Source organism: Nelusetta ayraudi, unplaced genomic scaffold, assembly GCF_046127955.1.
Source record: "Nelusetta ayraudi isolate G7.1 ecotype Tasmania unplaced genomic scaffold, CSIRO-AGI_Nayr_v1 ptg000042l, whole genome shotgun sequence".
NCBI lineage: Eukaryota > Metazoa > Chordata > Actinopteri > Tetraodontiformes > Monacanthidae > Nelusetta > Nelusetta ayraudi.
In genome coordinates this window covers 12,387,313-12,403,095 of record NW_027466092.1, presented here as the reverse complement: position 1 = coordinate 12,403,095, position 15,783 = coordinate 12,387,313, and the positions used below count along the sequence as shown (strand labels likewise).

General features: G+C 48.0%; 1 protein-coding gene across 1 annotated transcript in view; it reads left to right on the top strand.

The window, feature by feature from the left end:
* The window catches only part of LOC142893696 (SH3 and multiple ankyrin repeat domains protein 1-like), a 42,202-nt gene extending 29,863 nt beyond the window's left edge, over positions 1-12,339 (top strand). The window contains exons 17-27 of the mRNA XM_076034516.1: positions 3,567-3,649; positions 3,764-3,888; positions 4,782-4,917; positions 5,109-5,189; positions 5,849-5,875; positions 5,985-6,041; positions 6,246-6,358; positions 7,167-7,290; positions 7,372-10,594; positions 10,699-11,598; positions 11,859-12,339. Of these exons, the coding sequence (XP_075890631.1) occupies positions 3,567-3,649; positions 3,764-3,888; positions 4,782-4,917; positions 5,109-5,189; positions 5,849-5,875; positions 5,985-6,041; positions 6,246-6,358; positions 7,167-7,290; positions 7,372-10,594; positions 10,699-11,598; positions 11,859-11,910 (4,921 nt within the window). The 3' untranslated portion in view covers positions 11,911-12,339. The remainder of the gene's footprint in view (positions 1-3,566; positions 3,650-3,763; positions 3,889-4,781; positions 4,918-5,108; positions 5,190-5,848; positions 5,876-5,984; positions 6,042-6,245; positions 6,359-7,166; positions 7,291-7,371; positions 10,595-10,698; positions 11,599-11,858) is intronic.
* The last annotated feature ends 3,444 nt before the right edge of the window (positions 12,340-15,783 follow it).

The window sequence follows — 15,783 nt, the reverse complement described above, 5'->3', positions numbered from 1 at the left end:
TTATTTTATCCCATTTTTTTTTTCTAAGACAGACTGATGAGATGTGTTTTTTTTTTTTATGCGTGTGTCAAATGTTGTTGTTATTTTGTGTGTGTGTGTGTGTGTGTGTGTGCGCGCGCGCGCGTGCGTGCGTTGCCGCCCCCCTCCACCGCTATGCATGTGAATATCCGTGGGGCGAAAGTGCTGATTGACTAGCGACTGACTGCAGCATGTTTATTTCTGTGTCTTCCTCCCTTGTGTCTGTGAACGCTATGTGCTCCTGTGCTAGTGCATGGACGGGGGAGGAGGTGAAGGGGGGGCGGACGCGTATTGATGCGTTCCAGTCAGACGGTGTGGGTGTACCTCATTCCCTTTGACTCATGAATTCTTTACGCGGATGTTTTTCATTCATCTGGAATTCCTGTTCACTCCCGTTCCCCCTTTTTGTTCTTTTTTTTTTCTTCAAAATTGCCTATGCACGTATATACATCGCATGTCTGCCGTGTCCCACTGTGTCACTTAACATGTGAGGTGTATTGAGCGCGCAGACGGATGGCGGTAAATAGTCAGTAAGTGGCAAGAGCGCTGCTTATCAGTTGCTCTTCAGCTCTGATTTGCAATTCCCGTCAGTTTTGTGCATGCATTTGGGTTTGTGTGCCTGTGCGTGTCTGTGTGTGTGCGTACCTGCTTATGCAGCCATATACAACCTCTGAGATATACATGTATATATATGGTCCTCACATGCAAGTGTGTACGTCATAAAAAACCTGCATCAGCGTGCCACATCTTCATTCACAGTGTGTGTCACTTCACATCCGTCAGCTGCTTCCCGCACGCAGTGTGGGGATCGTCCCGGTGCACTCGGAACCTACCGACGTGCACATTCAGCGTGCAAATAGTTAAAAAAGAAAAGAAAAGAGTCTCCTCTTCTCTTAGTAATTGTGGATAGAAGAGAGGATGACTCAGGAGGGTACATGATAATTCTGCTCTCTGGTAGGATTTCAGCTCAAACGCAGGCGGTCTTGAGAGAGCCGCTGTGAAAATCACGCTGGTGTCTGCGCTCCTATTGTCCCTAATTAGCCTGGTGTTGTCAGTCGGAACGGACGGTGACACAGTTTGGCGAGCTAAGAGCGTAACAAGCAAGGGGAACAAAATGTATATGTACGTCACCGGCCTTGGCGTGCGTGGTGTGCGGTGACATTAATTGCATTAAAACAGTCGGCGTGCAGCCGCTGCAGAAGCCGGGGAGCACATCCAGCTCCTCAGCAGTGGGTTTGACTGAAGCCACTGGCTGGATATGAATCCAATGCAGTGTTTTTGGGGGGGGGGCACCCGGAGGAAACCCACACAGACACACGCACGCAAACTCCCCGCAGAAAGGCCCGGGATTCGAAACCAGAACCCTGTGGCCGTGCGGCGGCGCTAACCGTGCGTTAACTCCGATTCTTATTAGTGGAGGGAAGAAGGCATGATGGAGGGACAGGGTGAGAGGAGAAAAAGGAGCGAGGTGTGAGGAGCAGATGGCCAGGAGGCGGCAGCGCGTTGGCGAAACAGTAACGTTGATGGAGAACACACACGCGAGGGACGGACCTCGGCGAGGGAAACTAGTGTCGTCTGTTCAGTGATAAAGTTGCGGCTTCGGTGTTGGAGGTCTGGAGCCGCAGTCCTGCGCTGCCCCATGCGTCAGTCTGCCAGGACTCGGTGGCTCCACAGTCGCACTTTATTACAGGCTTGGCCGGAGTAAACACACAAACCTTGCTGGGTCTGCAGCAGCGGCAGCGTGCAATATAATATCATGGTGTTATTGTTATTCGGGCGCCGGCGTACACACGGGGCTTTCAGGCGTAGCCGCAGAGGTGAAGGAAGTTGTTGTTTTTTTCTCCAGCAGACATAAAAAAAGAAATAAATCTAACTTTGCTGCCCAACACCTACAGGTACAGCGAGACAGTGCTGTTTGAGGAGATGCACTCAGTGTTTTTCTGAGTAGCTGGCCTGAGGTGAGGCGGACAGTCATACCAGCTGGGTTCAGGTTACTGATTTGGGTCACTGTTGGGTCGAGCACCATGGTTTGGAGGTATTTGGTTTGCTGACTCAGACAAAGGTGGCAGAAATTTGTATGCAACACATCAGCTGCTGGCCATGCTGCTCATCCTGCAGCTGAAGAACAGTCTGGCTCCTCCGAGATGCTGCTTTTCTCCGTTAAGTTACTTCAAATAAAACAAATCAAATCAGCTATCCAGTCTCTGCGTTTGCTCTTTTAGCTGTCTTGGTTGCTTTTAGTAAGACTCTGTTTTTTGAGTTGGTGAAATGAGCCAAATTGCAGATGCAGCTCCTCCATGCAGGAAAATTCCAATAAAATTCTGTGATGAGTTGCCATGGTTGCTGACGGCCAAACACTCCTTCTCATCCCATCCAGTGCACTGCAGCCGACTCCTGCGATTGGTTTGTTGCAAGGATTGTGCATTTCTTTCATTATCACCAATTGCCAAAGTCGGCACCCGGAGGCAAAGTGTGGCCAGTTCTGCACGTCTTCATACAACATAGTTGACAGTGTTCGTTCATCAGCCTGTCGGTGAGATCGAGGTCAGATCTTGTTCTCGCTGCAATTGAACCGAGGCCGTCTCTTCACTGAGGCCTCGGCTCACTTGTTGGATCTACAAGTGCGTCTGCCCCGTTCACACCTGACCAAATTAGCCGCGCCAAGGTGGAAAACCACCTAAACTAAGTGAAGCAGGAGTCAAAGTCCCCTAAATCGACGCAACCTTCCTAAAGACTGCATCAAATTGACTTTGTTAAAAAGTCAAATCGGGGAATGAGTCAGAACATGAGTCAGAACGAGTCCTATATCAGACCGAGGGCCGTGAAAGCAGAAAAGCCAGGCTTCCCAGACGTAGTTACGGAATGATAAAAGGGCTGCTGGGCCCGGCTGCTATGACACTTCAGCAGTTTCATAAAAAGATCATAACAAATGTCCGTGTTTGCTGTTTACGTCCCCTGAGGCTTCAGTCTTTGAGAAAAAAGGGAAGAAGATTAGAGGGCTGTCTAACTTCTCCTCCTCCATGATTTGGACTGTTGATGTATGACGGTGGAGCCAGCGAAGCCGTAACCCTGCGAAAAATCCACAAAAAAAGGAGGACGTAAAAAGCGAATGCAGCAGTTTAGGTGCGTTTGGAAGTTGCCATTAGCGCTGAAGACTATGTGCACATTTTTCCAATCCGCCGTCCCTGCTGCCAGCTCGTCAGCCGCCGGTGGATTAGCCCATAATGTGTAACCTCATATCATGCACACCTTCCTCCTCCATTGTGACTCTCTCTCTGTTCCTGCCATCAGTGCACCAGTGCTTTTGTCTGACATCCACCAGCCATTTGCTGCAGTGTGTCTCCATAATGCGATGCACTATAGCTGCTTTCCACATTCAGGAAAGAGATTTTTTTTTTTGGCCTTATTTGCATGACAGCAAGACTTGTTCTCTCGCGAAGCGGCGCTCACCTCCTCCCTAATTCTGCCTCTCCTCCTTCTCCCCTCGCCTCCGTCCATCCTCCCTCCTCTCCTCCTCCCTCCCCCTCTGCTCTCTAACGCCGCCTCAGTGACTACATCATTAAGGAGAAGACAGTGCTCCTTCAGAAGAAAGACAATGAAGGCTTTGGCTTTGTCCTTAGGGGAGCCAAAGGTGAGCCACAGTCAGCTTTTTATTTCATATCTATATAAACATTTTCTTTTTTCATTCGTGTTCTCGAATTTCTCCCTCATTTTGAGCCAAACTTGCTCCTTTTGTCCTCTGCAGCTCAAACTCCCATAGAGGAGTTCACTCCGACGCCAGCGTTCCCCGCGCTGCAGTACCTGGAGTCTGTCGATGAGGGGGGCGTGGCCTGGAGGGCAGGCCTGAGGATGGGGGATTTCCTCATCGAGGTAAAGACGGGTTGTGTTTTGTGCTTATGTAACTACTTCTTCTGCAGCTCTCAGTCTTGGAGACTGCGTTCAGAAGACAGGCTCGGAAAGAATGTGGTAAAGAATCGCTATAAATTATTGTCTCACGTTGTTCTGTAAAGCGCCCAGAGACGCCTTCAGCTGTGATTTAGCGCTTCGCAAATAAACGTTGATCGATTGATTATGCAGCACTTTCCGAGTTTCAGTTCCTGCCCATTGGTGAACTGGTCTTTTTCACATCACTTTTCAAACAAACTATTACAGGAGAGTTTGAAGCCAAGACGGCAGAACTTAATTTTCAGATATCCCAGCCTGAAGCTTGTAGGAGCAATTCCTACTTCTCACTTTGTGTAGAAAGTTTGCACGATATGTATGTGTCTGCATAGTTTCTCTGTGGAAACTCGAGGCTCCTCCCACAATATAAAGGCAACACATTAGGCTCATTGGAAACCCACAAGACAGCAGGAAAAGGCTCCATCAGCCACACAGCCCTGAGTGCAGGTTAGGCAGAGGTAGAAAACGGAATGGGTGAAAATGAAATGGGTCCATATTCACATCAAAACATATTATAAAATACATGTGGGGATGAAATCATTTGCAGGCACTCCACTGACCATTAGTGAGCGAGCATATTTGCAGGCTGGACAACAGATGCTAAACAGCGGCCTTGTGTGCAAAGCTGTTTGGTAAACCTGCATCATGGAACTATAGCTTATTTGGCTAATAATAATGCCATCAGCTTCTAGTTGTACAGCAGATTCCCACTTTCAGTCCCGTGTCCCATAATGGGACTCATCAAAAAACTCTTCACATATTTCCCCCCCACGTCAATGGTTCCAGAAAAAAGAGGCAATACAAGTATTTGTGTGTGTTAGGTAAATGGCCAGAATGTGGTGAAGGTTGGCCACCGCCAGGTGGTCAACATGATTCGGCAGGGCGGCAACAGCCTCATGGTCAAAGTCGTCATGGTTGCCCGCAACCCTGAGCTGGAGGACACTGCTCGGAAGAAAGGTGAGGCTTTCAACTTTTCCCACGGCCACGATTTTCATTTTCATCCTGTGTTTACGATGTGACGATTGAGCCGGTGCCTGTTTGCGTCACTGTGGAAGCCCGTTGCAAAGTGGTTGTCATTGGTGACTGGTGACTGTTTATGTAAGAGTGCTAAACACTTGTGTCTGCATTTGGCTGCCTCCTCCTGGCAGCACCGCAGCAGACTAAAAGACTGACTCCTCCTGCCATCGCCCTGCGCTCCAAGTCCATGACATCAGAGTTGGAGGACATGGGTAAGAGGACACAGGGGACCAAGGACTAAATTTGGAGAAACAGGAGGAAAGATATGCGTAAAGTTTTTTTTTATTTTCTAAAGGAAAGTGTTTTCCACTGTTTTATCGATGGCTTGACAATTTCTCTGCAAAATGATGGACAGTAGCGTTATACTGCTGAGGAAACCCAGCTTTAAATATTTATTGAGCTGATGCAGACGGCCAGAAATATTACCCAGTATATTAGTATTGATGTCATTCAGTCTAATATGCACAGGGGGAATCATTTTCTCGTATGCACACACACACACACACACACACACACACACACACACACACACACACACACACACACACACACACATATATAATATTTTATAGAAAGATGGATGATTACCAAACATGAAATCATACATGTCTGGCCAACTAATGACCCACTGCTCTCCTCTTTCTCTCTCAAATCTGCCGCATAAAGTGGACAAAGGTGGGAGAATGGTGCAATCTGTGTGCTGTCACTGTCACCCAAAACCCCATCAATATCCATTTCGTCACAACATCAGCATTCACACCCTCACATGTGTCCGAGTATGTATTTCATCCTTTCATCTTCCTCGTGCATGCACTTTCAAAGTAATTCTGGTCACATCTAATTTGTGTTTCCCGGATTATGTGTGCCACAGCCGCCTCTCCGTGGAAAAAGAAAGCAGGTGAATATCGGCTTTTATCACTGCCACATCAGCCCTTCAGCTTTAATTTAAAATCATACCGTTTGAAGCTTTTTTTTTTTTTATCCCTTCCTCCTCCCTCCATCTTCAGACTATGAGTCCTCTCAGGGTCCCGATAAGAAGAAGACAGTCTATCAGATGGCTCTGAGTAAGAAATCGCTCTCACCACTCTTGTCATACAGTAACAGAGTGCCTCTGAACCTGGAGGGGACACGACTCAGCTCACTGGGGCCCTTCGGATTTTTTTCTTCAGTTTTTTTTTTCCTAATGTGCTCTGGCTTTGTTTTGTACTTGCTCACTCTACCTCACCACATGTCTCTTCTGCCTTGCCTCTGCTTTGTCGTTGCTTCAGACAAACTGGATGAAATCTTGGCTGCTGCCCAGCACACGATTACATCAGACAGCCAGGGCCAGAAGGGTCATGGAGGCAAGAGGGACCGCAGCAAGAGTATTGTCTCCAATGAGGTACGCTGGGAATTTGGGAATTGCGTGATCTTGAGCTGCGGTCACACCCGTATCTTGCTGTGCTGTTTTCTTTGGCCCAGTGGTGCTGTGCTTATCATCACTGCTATCAGTGTAGCAAAAGAGGTCCAGGTGTTGTTTTTTTTCGAGGCAGAGGTTCCAGTTTTTCCCTTCAGGTAGGCCAGCTTCTTCCCATAGTCCCAGGTGTTGTAAAATAGATTGAACTGGGATTCTGAGCTGCTCAGAGGTGGACATAGTGTAAATATTTGTCCTTTTAAGTCAGCCCTGTAATGAACTGGTGACCCATCTTCAATGTATCCCACCTCTCATGACTTCAGCCCATGTGTTTCACAAATGACATAAGTGTTGTGTGTCACAAAAAACACTTTTACCTCACTGATACCCCCAACCAGCCAGCTGCCCATTACTCTCCCCTCCAAACATGTTTATGGTCCAACAAAGCATCACTTTTAGCAGGAAGCTGTTCCGATGTGTTCCGAGTTGAAAAATAAAAATCTAAAAATGGATATAATGGTATCTTTAAGCGGTCGTCCTTTCATCCGCCTTACATGGTCTCCGTTCCCCGCTGCTGTAAGCAGAAGATGATTGACATTGAACCACCCACACATAGACATTTAAGTGTGAGTCAGGTTGTGTTCGTTTATTTATGCTTTGTTACCGAACACACACAAGTGTTGGGAGTGACTGGCTGTAAGGTCAGTTAAATCAATACAAGTGAAACAACCAGCATCAGTTTCAATTTTGTTGTTGTTTTCTATACTTTTTCAATGTGTGCTTTTCACCTCTGCAGCAACCTTACGACCAGATGACAACAGTGAGTATGGCTCAGCAAGGACCGGGATTTGGCTACAACCAAGCTCATTTTCAGCCTGGCCATGGTCAGCATGCAGTCATGATGCGTCAAAAATCAATTGGTACCAGAAATTCTTACGTGGACAAAAATGCCCTGCTTAATATGCAAATGTCTCTTTGTAACTCCTTGCATTTCTTCTCAGGGATAACAGATGAGGAGAGGCAGTACCTTCATCCACCTGCGATGAAGCTGGCTCGCAGCCTGTCCATGCCTGGACCAGAGGAAATCCCCCCGCCCCCGAACACATCTGCCCCAGAACCACCTCTCTCTGCAGGACCCCACCCAGGAAGGGGACCTGCCATGCCCATTCCTCCGGTCTCTCAGGGCCAGTACCAAATCCACACTCAGCCAGGCCATCCTACCCACGCTGGCTGGGAGAGAGGCGGACCCGGTGGAATGAACCAGCAGGTTATGGTGCCCACCTTACGCAGACAATCAGACGGACTCTGTGTCAGAGAATCGGAGGCGCCCAGGAGAGGTGGGGGCAAGATGGGGGGCTTGAGGAGAGGGTACAGCAGTGCGACGCCACCAACAAGTGCTAAGCCTAAGGCCCCACAAGTGCCACAGCATCACCCACCACACATGGCCAACCAGGATCAGAGTGGAGGAGTTACCAGGGGGGGCGCTAGAAGGGGGGGGCGAGGAGCACTGATGAAACAATCCAAAGTGGAGGATGGACTGAGGCAGCACAGAGGAAAAGGGGGTGGAGCTAAGGAGAAGAGCTCCATCCCCATTCCCACCATCATCGTGAAAGCGCCGTCCACCAGCAGCAGTGGACGAAGCAGCCAAGGCAGCAGCATGGAAGCTGAACCCACCCAGGACGCAGAAGATGACGCCTCCGCCAATGCGCCTCCCGACAGCCACAATGCCAGTTTGCCCTCGCCGCTCACACCATCACCGCCCCAGCCCCAGCCCACTACGGTTTCCACTACTTCGCCCTCATCAACCGTTGCCCCATCAACATCCACGCAACAGAACATGGATCATTTTGATTACACGTTGACATTTGGTACAACGTTTGGGAGAGCAGGAGGAGGAGCCGGAGGGGCCCGCAAGGAACGGGAACGTTTCAGAGACATGAGACGCAAGAGTGCCTCTTTCTTCCTCTCGTCTGAGGAGGACATCCAAGGAGAGGCAGGCGGAGGGGCAGGTGTGTCAGGAGGGTCCAAGATCCAGCCTCTGCAGACCTCACAAATGGAAGTGCCCACCCCTCGCTTACGGCCCTCTAAGTCTATCGATGAGGGGATGTTTTCTGGTGACAACTACATCAACTATTCCAGCAGCATGCCTCCAGCCTTTGGTCTGCCTGAGTATTCCTCGCCGGTCCTCAACCAGGATGGGCAGCCCAAATCAGCTCCTTCGATGTACGGCGCTCAGCCCACCACCTTCATCCACCCACTTACGGGGAAGGTTTTGGATCCCTCCTCCCCACTGGGCCTGGCTTTGGCTGCGAGAGAAAGAGCCCTGAAGGACGATCGTAGGACGCGCCGAGAGGAAAGACATTTTGGACGTCAGCTTTCCACTGTGGGATCTTTCCCCACCCCTGTGCAGACACCTACCCCCTCACTGTTCGCCACGCCTAATCAGTCAGCTTACACATCTCCTGTGTCCCTACATCTAAATTCCCCCACTGCTCCTACCTCTCCTGCTTCTCTGAGTCGGCCGCAGTCACCCAGGATATTGCGTCTGGGCGGAGGAGGTGGAGAGAGGCCGGAGAGGGAAAAAGAGGGTGGGTCCAGGGAGGGTCTAAGAGTTCGCTTCTCAGAGGACAGAACCAGTCAGTATTCAACCCAGTATTCCCCACAGAGCCCCAGGGAAAGAGAAAGAGAACAAGAGGTGTACGACAGAAGATCCGTTCAGCCCATACATCCTCCGCCACCACCGGATCAACCTGCGCCCCGTAGACCTTCCTTCCTGCAGATGGAAAACCCTCTTCAGAGCAGCTATGTCCCTCAGTACTCTGTCCCCAGTGCTCCTGCACCAACACATGAATCAATGAACGATCCAAGAGCAGGTCTGGGATTGATGGTTCTGCCTCCCCCGGCTCCATCCATAGATGCCGACGATGAGTTTGTCTTCGTTGATCCCTTGCCCCCTCCGTTGCAGTTTGCTAATGGCAAGAGGGAGCGAATGCAGGACTTTTCTCGGCACCATCATCAGCAACAGCCGGGCCATCACTCTTCAGAGCCACCTCCCCCACCACCTATGCCATCATCAAAGACTCCAAACGCCAACCAGTCATCTTCGCAGGGAGGCGACTCCGCCGCCTCCAGCCTGACCTCGTACGACAGCGAGGTGGCCAACCTCACGCAGTCCGCTCTCTCCCCTTCGTATCCATCCCCACAGATATTCCCCGCCTCCTCCGCAAATGCCGCCACCTCGACAGCTTCGTTTGCCACCGCGTCACTTCACAGACCCCAGCCCATGTCCCACTCGCACAACTATCACAGCAGCTCAAACGACTCCTCGTTAGGAAGTCACTCTGCTGCCCAGGACAGAGGCTCGGCCACTCTCACTACTACCATGTCCTATGCTACCACGACCATGACAGCCTCTGCTGCTGCATCCACCACAACCACCTCGCCATCGTCCTCAGACTACAGCATGACCATGGTAGCACCAAGGGTTGCCCTGCATGGCTCAGAAGGTAGAGCCACAAACCAGGCTCATAACCCCACCGTCCAGAGTGGAGAGTGGCAAGACGCCGTGGTGGATTCTGGAATTGAGGAGCTCGACAGCCACAGCAGTAGTGATCACCATTTAGAAATGCTGGGGTTGAGCGGGCTGAGAGGAGACAGGAGCGGGGATGGGCGGGGAGGACTGGCAGAGAAAGTGGCTGAGAATCAGGATCTGTGCTCGGCCTATTCAGGTGGGCAAACGTTTGAGGTGAACAGTGCGAGACTGGCAAATCCTGTGTTTCCAAAGATGACTCACTACAAGGAGGGGGGAGGGAGGGGACCATCTGTAATGCTGCACAGGCAGAACAGCAATGTCCCTGCTCCTCTGCAGCTGCAGAGACAAAGTCACCCAGAGGATCCCCGGTTGGACGCAGCCATTGCCGATGAAAGGAAACGCAAGCAGAGCCAGTCCAAAATTGAGGAAGGCTTCAGCTCGGCGCTGGCTGCCTGCCTGGAGAGAACCATGGACCCCCGGTCAGTAGGCTGGGATGAAGTAATGGAGCATGACCTAGCCGGAGGCCGAATGCAGAGAGAAAGTTTGGTTTTAGAGGGCCGACGAATTCACTCCCCTCTGTCTGGTGTGAAGGCCAGCATCATCAACGAGCTCAGTTCCAAACTGCAGCAGATGAGTAGCATGAAGAGCATGGACGACTGGAGCCACACTCCAAAGTCTCCGACAATGCATAGGTCTGTTGCCAAGTCCGCATTTTACATTTTTTGGCATGCGACAAAATGTAACTGTACATAATAATAACAGGTTCTCTGTGTACGTGTGTGTGTGTATTTTCCAGGTACTCTGCTGATTTCACAGACGCATTTCACAGCCCCCCAACTGGGCGCTCTACTTCGCCGCTGCCCACTTCGTCCCCGCAGCATCACCGTCAGATCCTGACACCGAATTTGCCAGGCAGTCCTTCTGCCTCACCTTCCCCGCAAGTTCCCGTTCAACGCAATTGGACCCGCTCTCCATCTCCCCAGATGCCATCCTCTCCGGTTCATTCACATCCACCTCATTCGCCAACTTACTGTCCATACCCGACGTCGCCGAAACACCGCTCAAAGATGCGGAGGCAGACGTTTGATTTTCAGTGCAGTCCTACCAAGGAGATGCGTTCTGCAGGCTCCCGGTGCCGGGCACCCAGCCCTCTTATCTATAACACAGAACAGCCAAATCCCAGCCCACCCAGACCTTCTTCGCTTCCCATCCTTCCCAGTACGCCCGTCTACAGCAATCCCTTCGACTTCCCAGGTCCCATGACGCCTCCTTCTCCCAGCCTTCCGCTTGGAGATACTTACACATCTGCAACTCCTCCACTCTTCTCACCTTCTGGTATGCCCAGTTCAAACCCTCTACTGGTCTCTCAGTCTATTTCCCCAACCCATTTTCTCTCAGGTGCCTCCTCCCCCATGCACCTGCCCCCAAGCCCATCCTGCATGAACTTTCCCAATCTAGCCCTCCCTCCCCCAGCCAAACCCTTTGCAGTCAAGCCACTGCCCTATTGGACCAAGTACGACGTGGCTGACTGGCTGGTTTACTTAAACCTGGGCGAACACCGAGAGCGATTTATAGACAACGAGATTGATGGCTCGCACCTGCCTTCACTCACCAAGGACGACTTTTTGGACCTCGGAGTGACACGTGTGGGACACCGAATGAACATCGAGAGGGCACTCAAGAAACTCACTGACAGGTGAGGGAGGACTTATAGAATAAGGAACGTGTCAGCGAGTCAAAGAGGGAGCACTGGATGGATGGTTGTGTTTCTTCTTCGCGAATTAGCCGGACCATCCTGCCTTTGTTTAAGAGATGCGCATAGTTTAATAAGTTGCCCCAATCTACCTCCATACTTTCCTTCATGATCTCATTTAAATCAACTTCATTTAGGTAGCACCATCTTTATTTCACCTCCAGTCATTCTCATTCTTTTATTTGCCCTCCTTCTCTTCCCAGGCGATTCTCCTCGCCCTTGCATGTCACCACTACTCCCCAAGATGCAGACTGAGGGAGTGAAGGGGTGATTCACAGATAAAAGGAAGTAAGAGAGATTTTTTTTTAACGGATGAACACTAAAGGAAGACAGTCAAGAGGAGGACGGAGGGAAATCTACGGGTTGGGACGAACTCTGCCCAGCGGCTAGACGTGTCTACTCTCCACACACCCAAGAGAACACTGCCGGGTTTTTTCCAGAGACGGGGTATGAGGAAGATACATTTAGATTTTCACATTAAAATGACACACTCTGACTGAAAATATACATTGAAACATCTGATGGACTGATGTTATTTTAAAGCGTCTATCTGCACTGTAAAAGAGAGCCGTACACAAACACCCGCCCACAATACCAGATGGTTTCTCACATCAAAGAAACTGCCTTTCAAGTTCACAGACAGATTGATAAGTTGATGCATCAAGGGTAGATCCCAATAAAAAGTTGTTGACATCACACACATGGCTTCACAACAGTTTTGTAACTTTAAAGCAGATCAGAGAATCGTTTGGCTGTGAACGGTGGAGCCAAAATTTGAGAAAGATTTTTGTGACTGGAAAAAATGATTTAAAACTCTTTAAAAAAAAAAGTTTTATGTTATATCCCCCAAAGGGATGCCCTGCTAGGCTTCCTGTGTATGTACTCTGCAAGCACTAAATATACAGTATCTTACATGTTAAACAGGATTTACTATTAGTGAAATCACTTGTTTTTCTTCTAGAAGCTGTTTGCGATCATTCCTTTCAAACTAGTTGGGCAATTTTAAACTGCTGGATTTAAGTTTTTTTTTTTTTTGCCTTTTACGTGGGTTGGTAACAAATTGTTGCTGTGATTTTACTTTGTTTTTTTTTTCTTGATGATCCTTTAAAGAGCAGATAACTGCAAATGGATTTGTCCTTTAAAATCTGCAAATCATCACCTCGGAAACTTTGTTGGTGTTTTTGGCCATAGCACAAGTGATGGAAGGGGATGAATCTATTATTTATTTATTTACTCGATACACTTATTTATTTATTTATTTTATTGATGCCATATGTTTGACCGCCCTCGCCCACAGGTCAAAAAGGGCTTCTAACAGCTTCTCTGTTTGACTGATCAGCATTCGGCCTCTGTGAATTTGTGTGTGATTTAATGTGTGTAAGTGTTCGTCATCCTGCGACGATGGTGGCCAAAATCCTCTTGGAGACCTACAGCTGTCTCAGGCCTTTTTCCCAAACTATATTTGTTATGGTTAAAAGATGTATTTTACTCTCCAAGTTGACAATCCTGACGTGTCCCATTTCCCCACATCAAGCCCCGAGAAGAAATATTCTGACCCACGTGCTGACAGGGTTTTTTTTTCTTTTCCTTTTCAGAGTGAAAGAGTTAAATACGTATGCGTAAATGCTGTATGTTACAAGGACGACATGAACACCCTTGATTTTTTTTAAAGCCATTTTAGCCAGTCCCTGTAGTGACTTTGACTGCAAGGCATAAAAACACATTATTTATAGATCTATAGGTAATGATAACATAAAACATAGTATTATGAGAGAATATTATTTAGTATTTAAAAAAGAGAGATTTAAGAATCTTCGTCTTCCAAATAGTGCGGACAAATTCTTTTGAGTTATGTCAATTTTTTTTCTGTTTGACTGGGTTTTTCTCTAAAATGCTTTCTATACTGCTTGCCCTGCAGTGAAGCTGGTAAAGCTGATACGTCACTGTGTCTTCACAAAGTGAGTTTAAAATGAAAAAAACATATGGCGTCCTGGGTTTGTGCGAGTCAAGTTGCCATAATGCAATATTATGATGGACAACTGTGACGGGTGGAAAATGTCTGCAGTAGTGTAGAAAGCATTACCTGCTATGATTTACAAGCGTATTTAGGTCTAGTGAATTGTATACTGAATATGACTACATATGAGCAGAAGTATGCAGAGATTAAAGGTATATATAAATATATATATATATATAAATATATATGAAGTTTTGTTTTGAATAAAACATAGAGTGATATAAAAAAAAATGATAGAGGTACAACTAAGGTGTTGAAATAAAAGCCAAAATAAACTCTAGCCTGGAAATGTTTCTCCTTTCTTCCTGGAGTTCTTCTTCTGACCATCTCACATAATGATCCAATTTAAAGTGTTGTGTTTGAATTGAATCATTTGGCAGCGGCTCGTCTCTGCCCCGCGGTGCTCAAACACAACATTGTTGTCTAGTCCGTCGTGATGATTTTCCCATCAGGCCCTGTGAGCTAATAGGACAAATGGGTTTAGCTCACAGGAGGCGAGGAGATGAGATGGCTTAATTCAAAGCAAAGGCTGCATGCATTCGTGCGGAAAACCAAAAGACGTCTGCGAGGCATTAGGGAGCCACTTCAAAGTGGATGAATATAGCGTTGTTTGTTAGCATGGTGGCCAGTTTAATGTTTATGGTAGAAAATGACAAACAGAATGCTGCTGTTTTCCAAAGCTTTGTGCCACAGTGGCTGGTTGCTAGAGTTTCTGCACAGTTCCCGGATTTACCGGCCAGTATTTGTCTGTGGGAAGGAAACTCCTGCTTTTTTTTTTTCCAGCAGTAGGAAACCCTCTGAGGGTGGGGAAAACACTGCTGTCCCCGCCACTTTTGCTAGAGATGAAGTCTCATTCTTTGTTTTCTTGAAGCTGGTGAAGTTGCTATGTTTACACTGCCAGTCCAAAACCTTGAGTTGATCAGCCCAGTGTGCCAAACATAAAAAGAACACAGGATTCCCAAGAATGGGCTTTTGTTTTGGTTTTACACGTATTTATGCATGTGTTTCCTTCAATTTGTCACAGTTTTGCACTTTCAGTAAATGCTGGAAATGTTTTTTCCTTTCGTATGTCATTTCCACCACAAGCCAAACTCCACTTGCCTCTGAGTCAAAGCTAGGGTTTAGCATTGGACTTCAAACCTTAGACACATTGACCTTGAAAGCATTTCAGTATAAGGTGGCAATATTACACAGCAGGAACCTGACGCCGGAGAGAATGTTTACTAAAATAACAATGGGTTGTATCCCACAATGCAATTCTTCCTTTAGCTAGTCTGACTTGCACTCACATGCAGGTGGAGGGCAGGAGGAGATATTTTGTTGAAGCAGAAGATGAGCCAGCGCTGTTGTTGTCGATGTTTTGCGTCAAGTGTAACAAGAAGGCAACAAGCTTTATTTATCAAGTGCCCGTGACCGGTGTGCACGTGGGAGAAAAACGCTGGTATAAAAATGTCTCTACTGTTTCAATGTGCAGTCTGGAGCAGTTGAGTGGGATGTGTTGGCCTGCATCATTAGCCTGCTTTGTAGATTTAGCATCGAGTCAAAACCAAACCGTTCCTTTACTCTGTGACACTGACACTAGTTTAAAGTTTTGGTCAGCATATTTATGCAATACTTATACTAATGAATAGTTTTGAGGATTTCTTGACCTCCTTTGGCTGCCCCTGTGCCCTGAAGGATGTTGAATCAGTAGACTGATGGCTATTACCCTGAAAGTATTGCATATGGCCTAATTTCCCATTAACAGCTGTTACTGTACATTTGTGCAACGTAAACATTCCCCTGCATCTGCCAAAGACGTCCAGTGCTTCCCACCTTCCTTCTGAATTCTCTTCTACTGAAAACAAGCTACAGGCTTCAGGATGGACACCTCACTACTACCAGTAGTTCCATATTCTGTGTTTTTACCTCAGCTTCCATCAAAGGTCCTTGACAGTTGAGCATGAGCAGGAGGTCTTCATGCCATTTCTGTTCCTTTAGTAAGCTACTTTATTTCTGAAGAAGCTGCTCGCTCGATTATCCACACTGATCTCACTGGCCTCCTTTATTCACTAACTTGCACTTAATTTTTCTCGTTGAGAACAACCATGTCCTGCTGTGGTTGCTGCGTC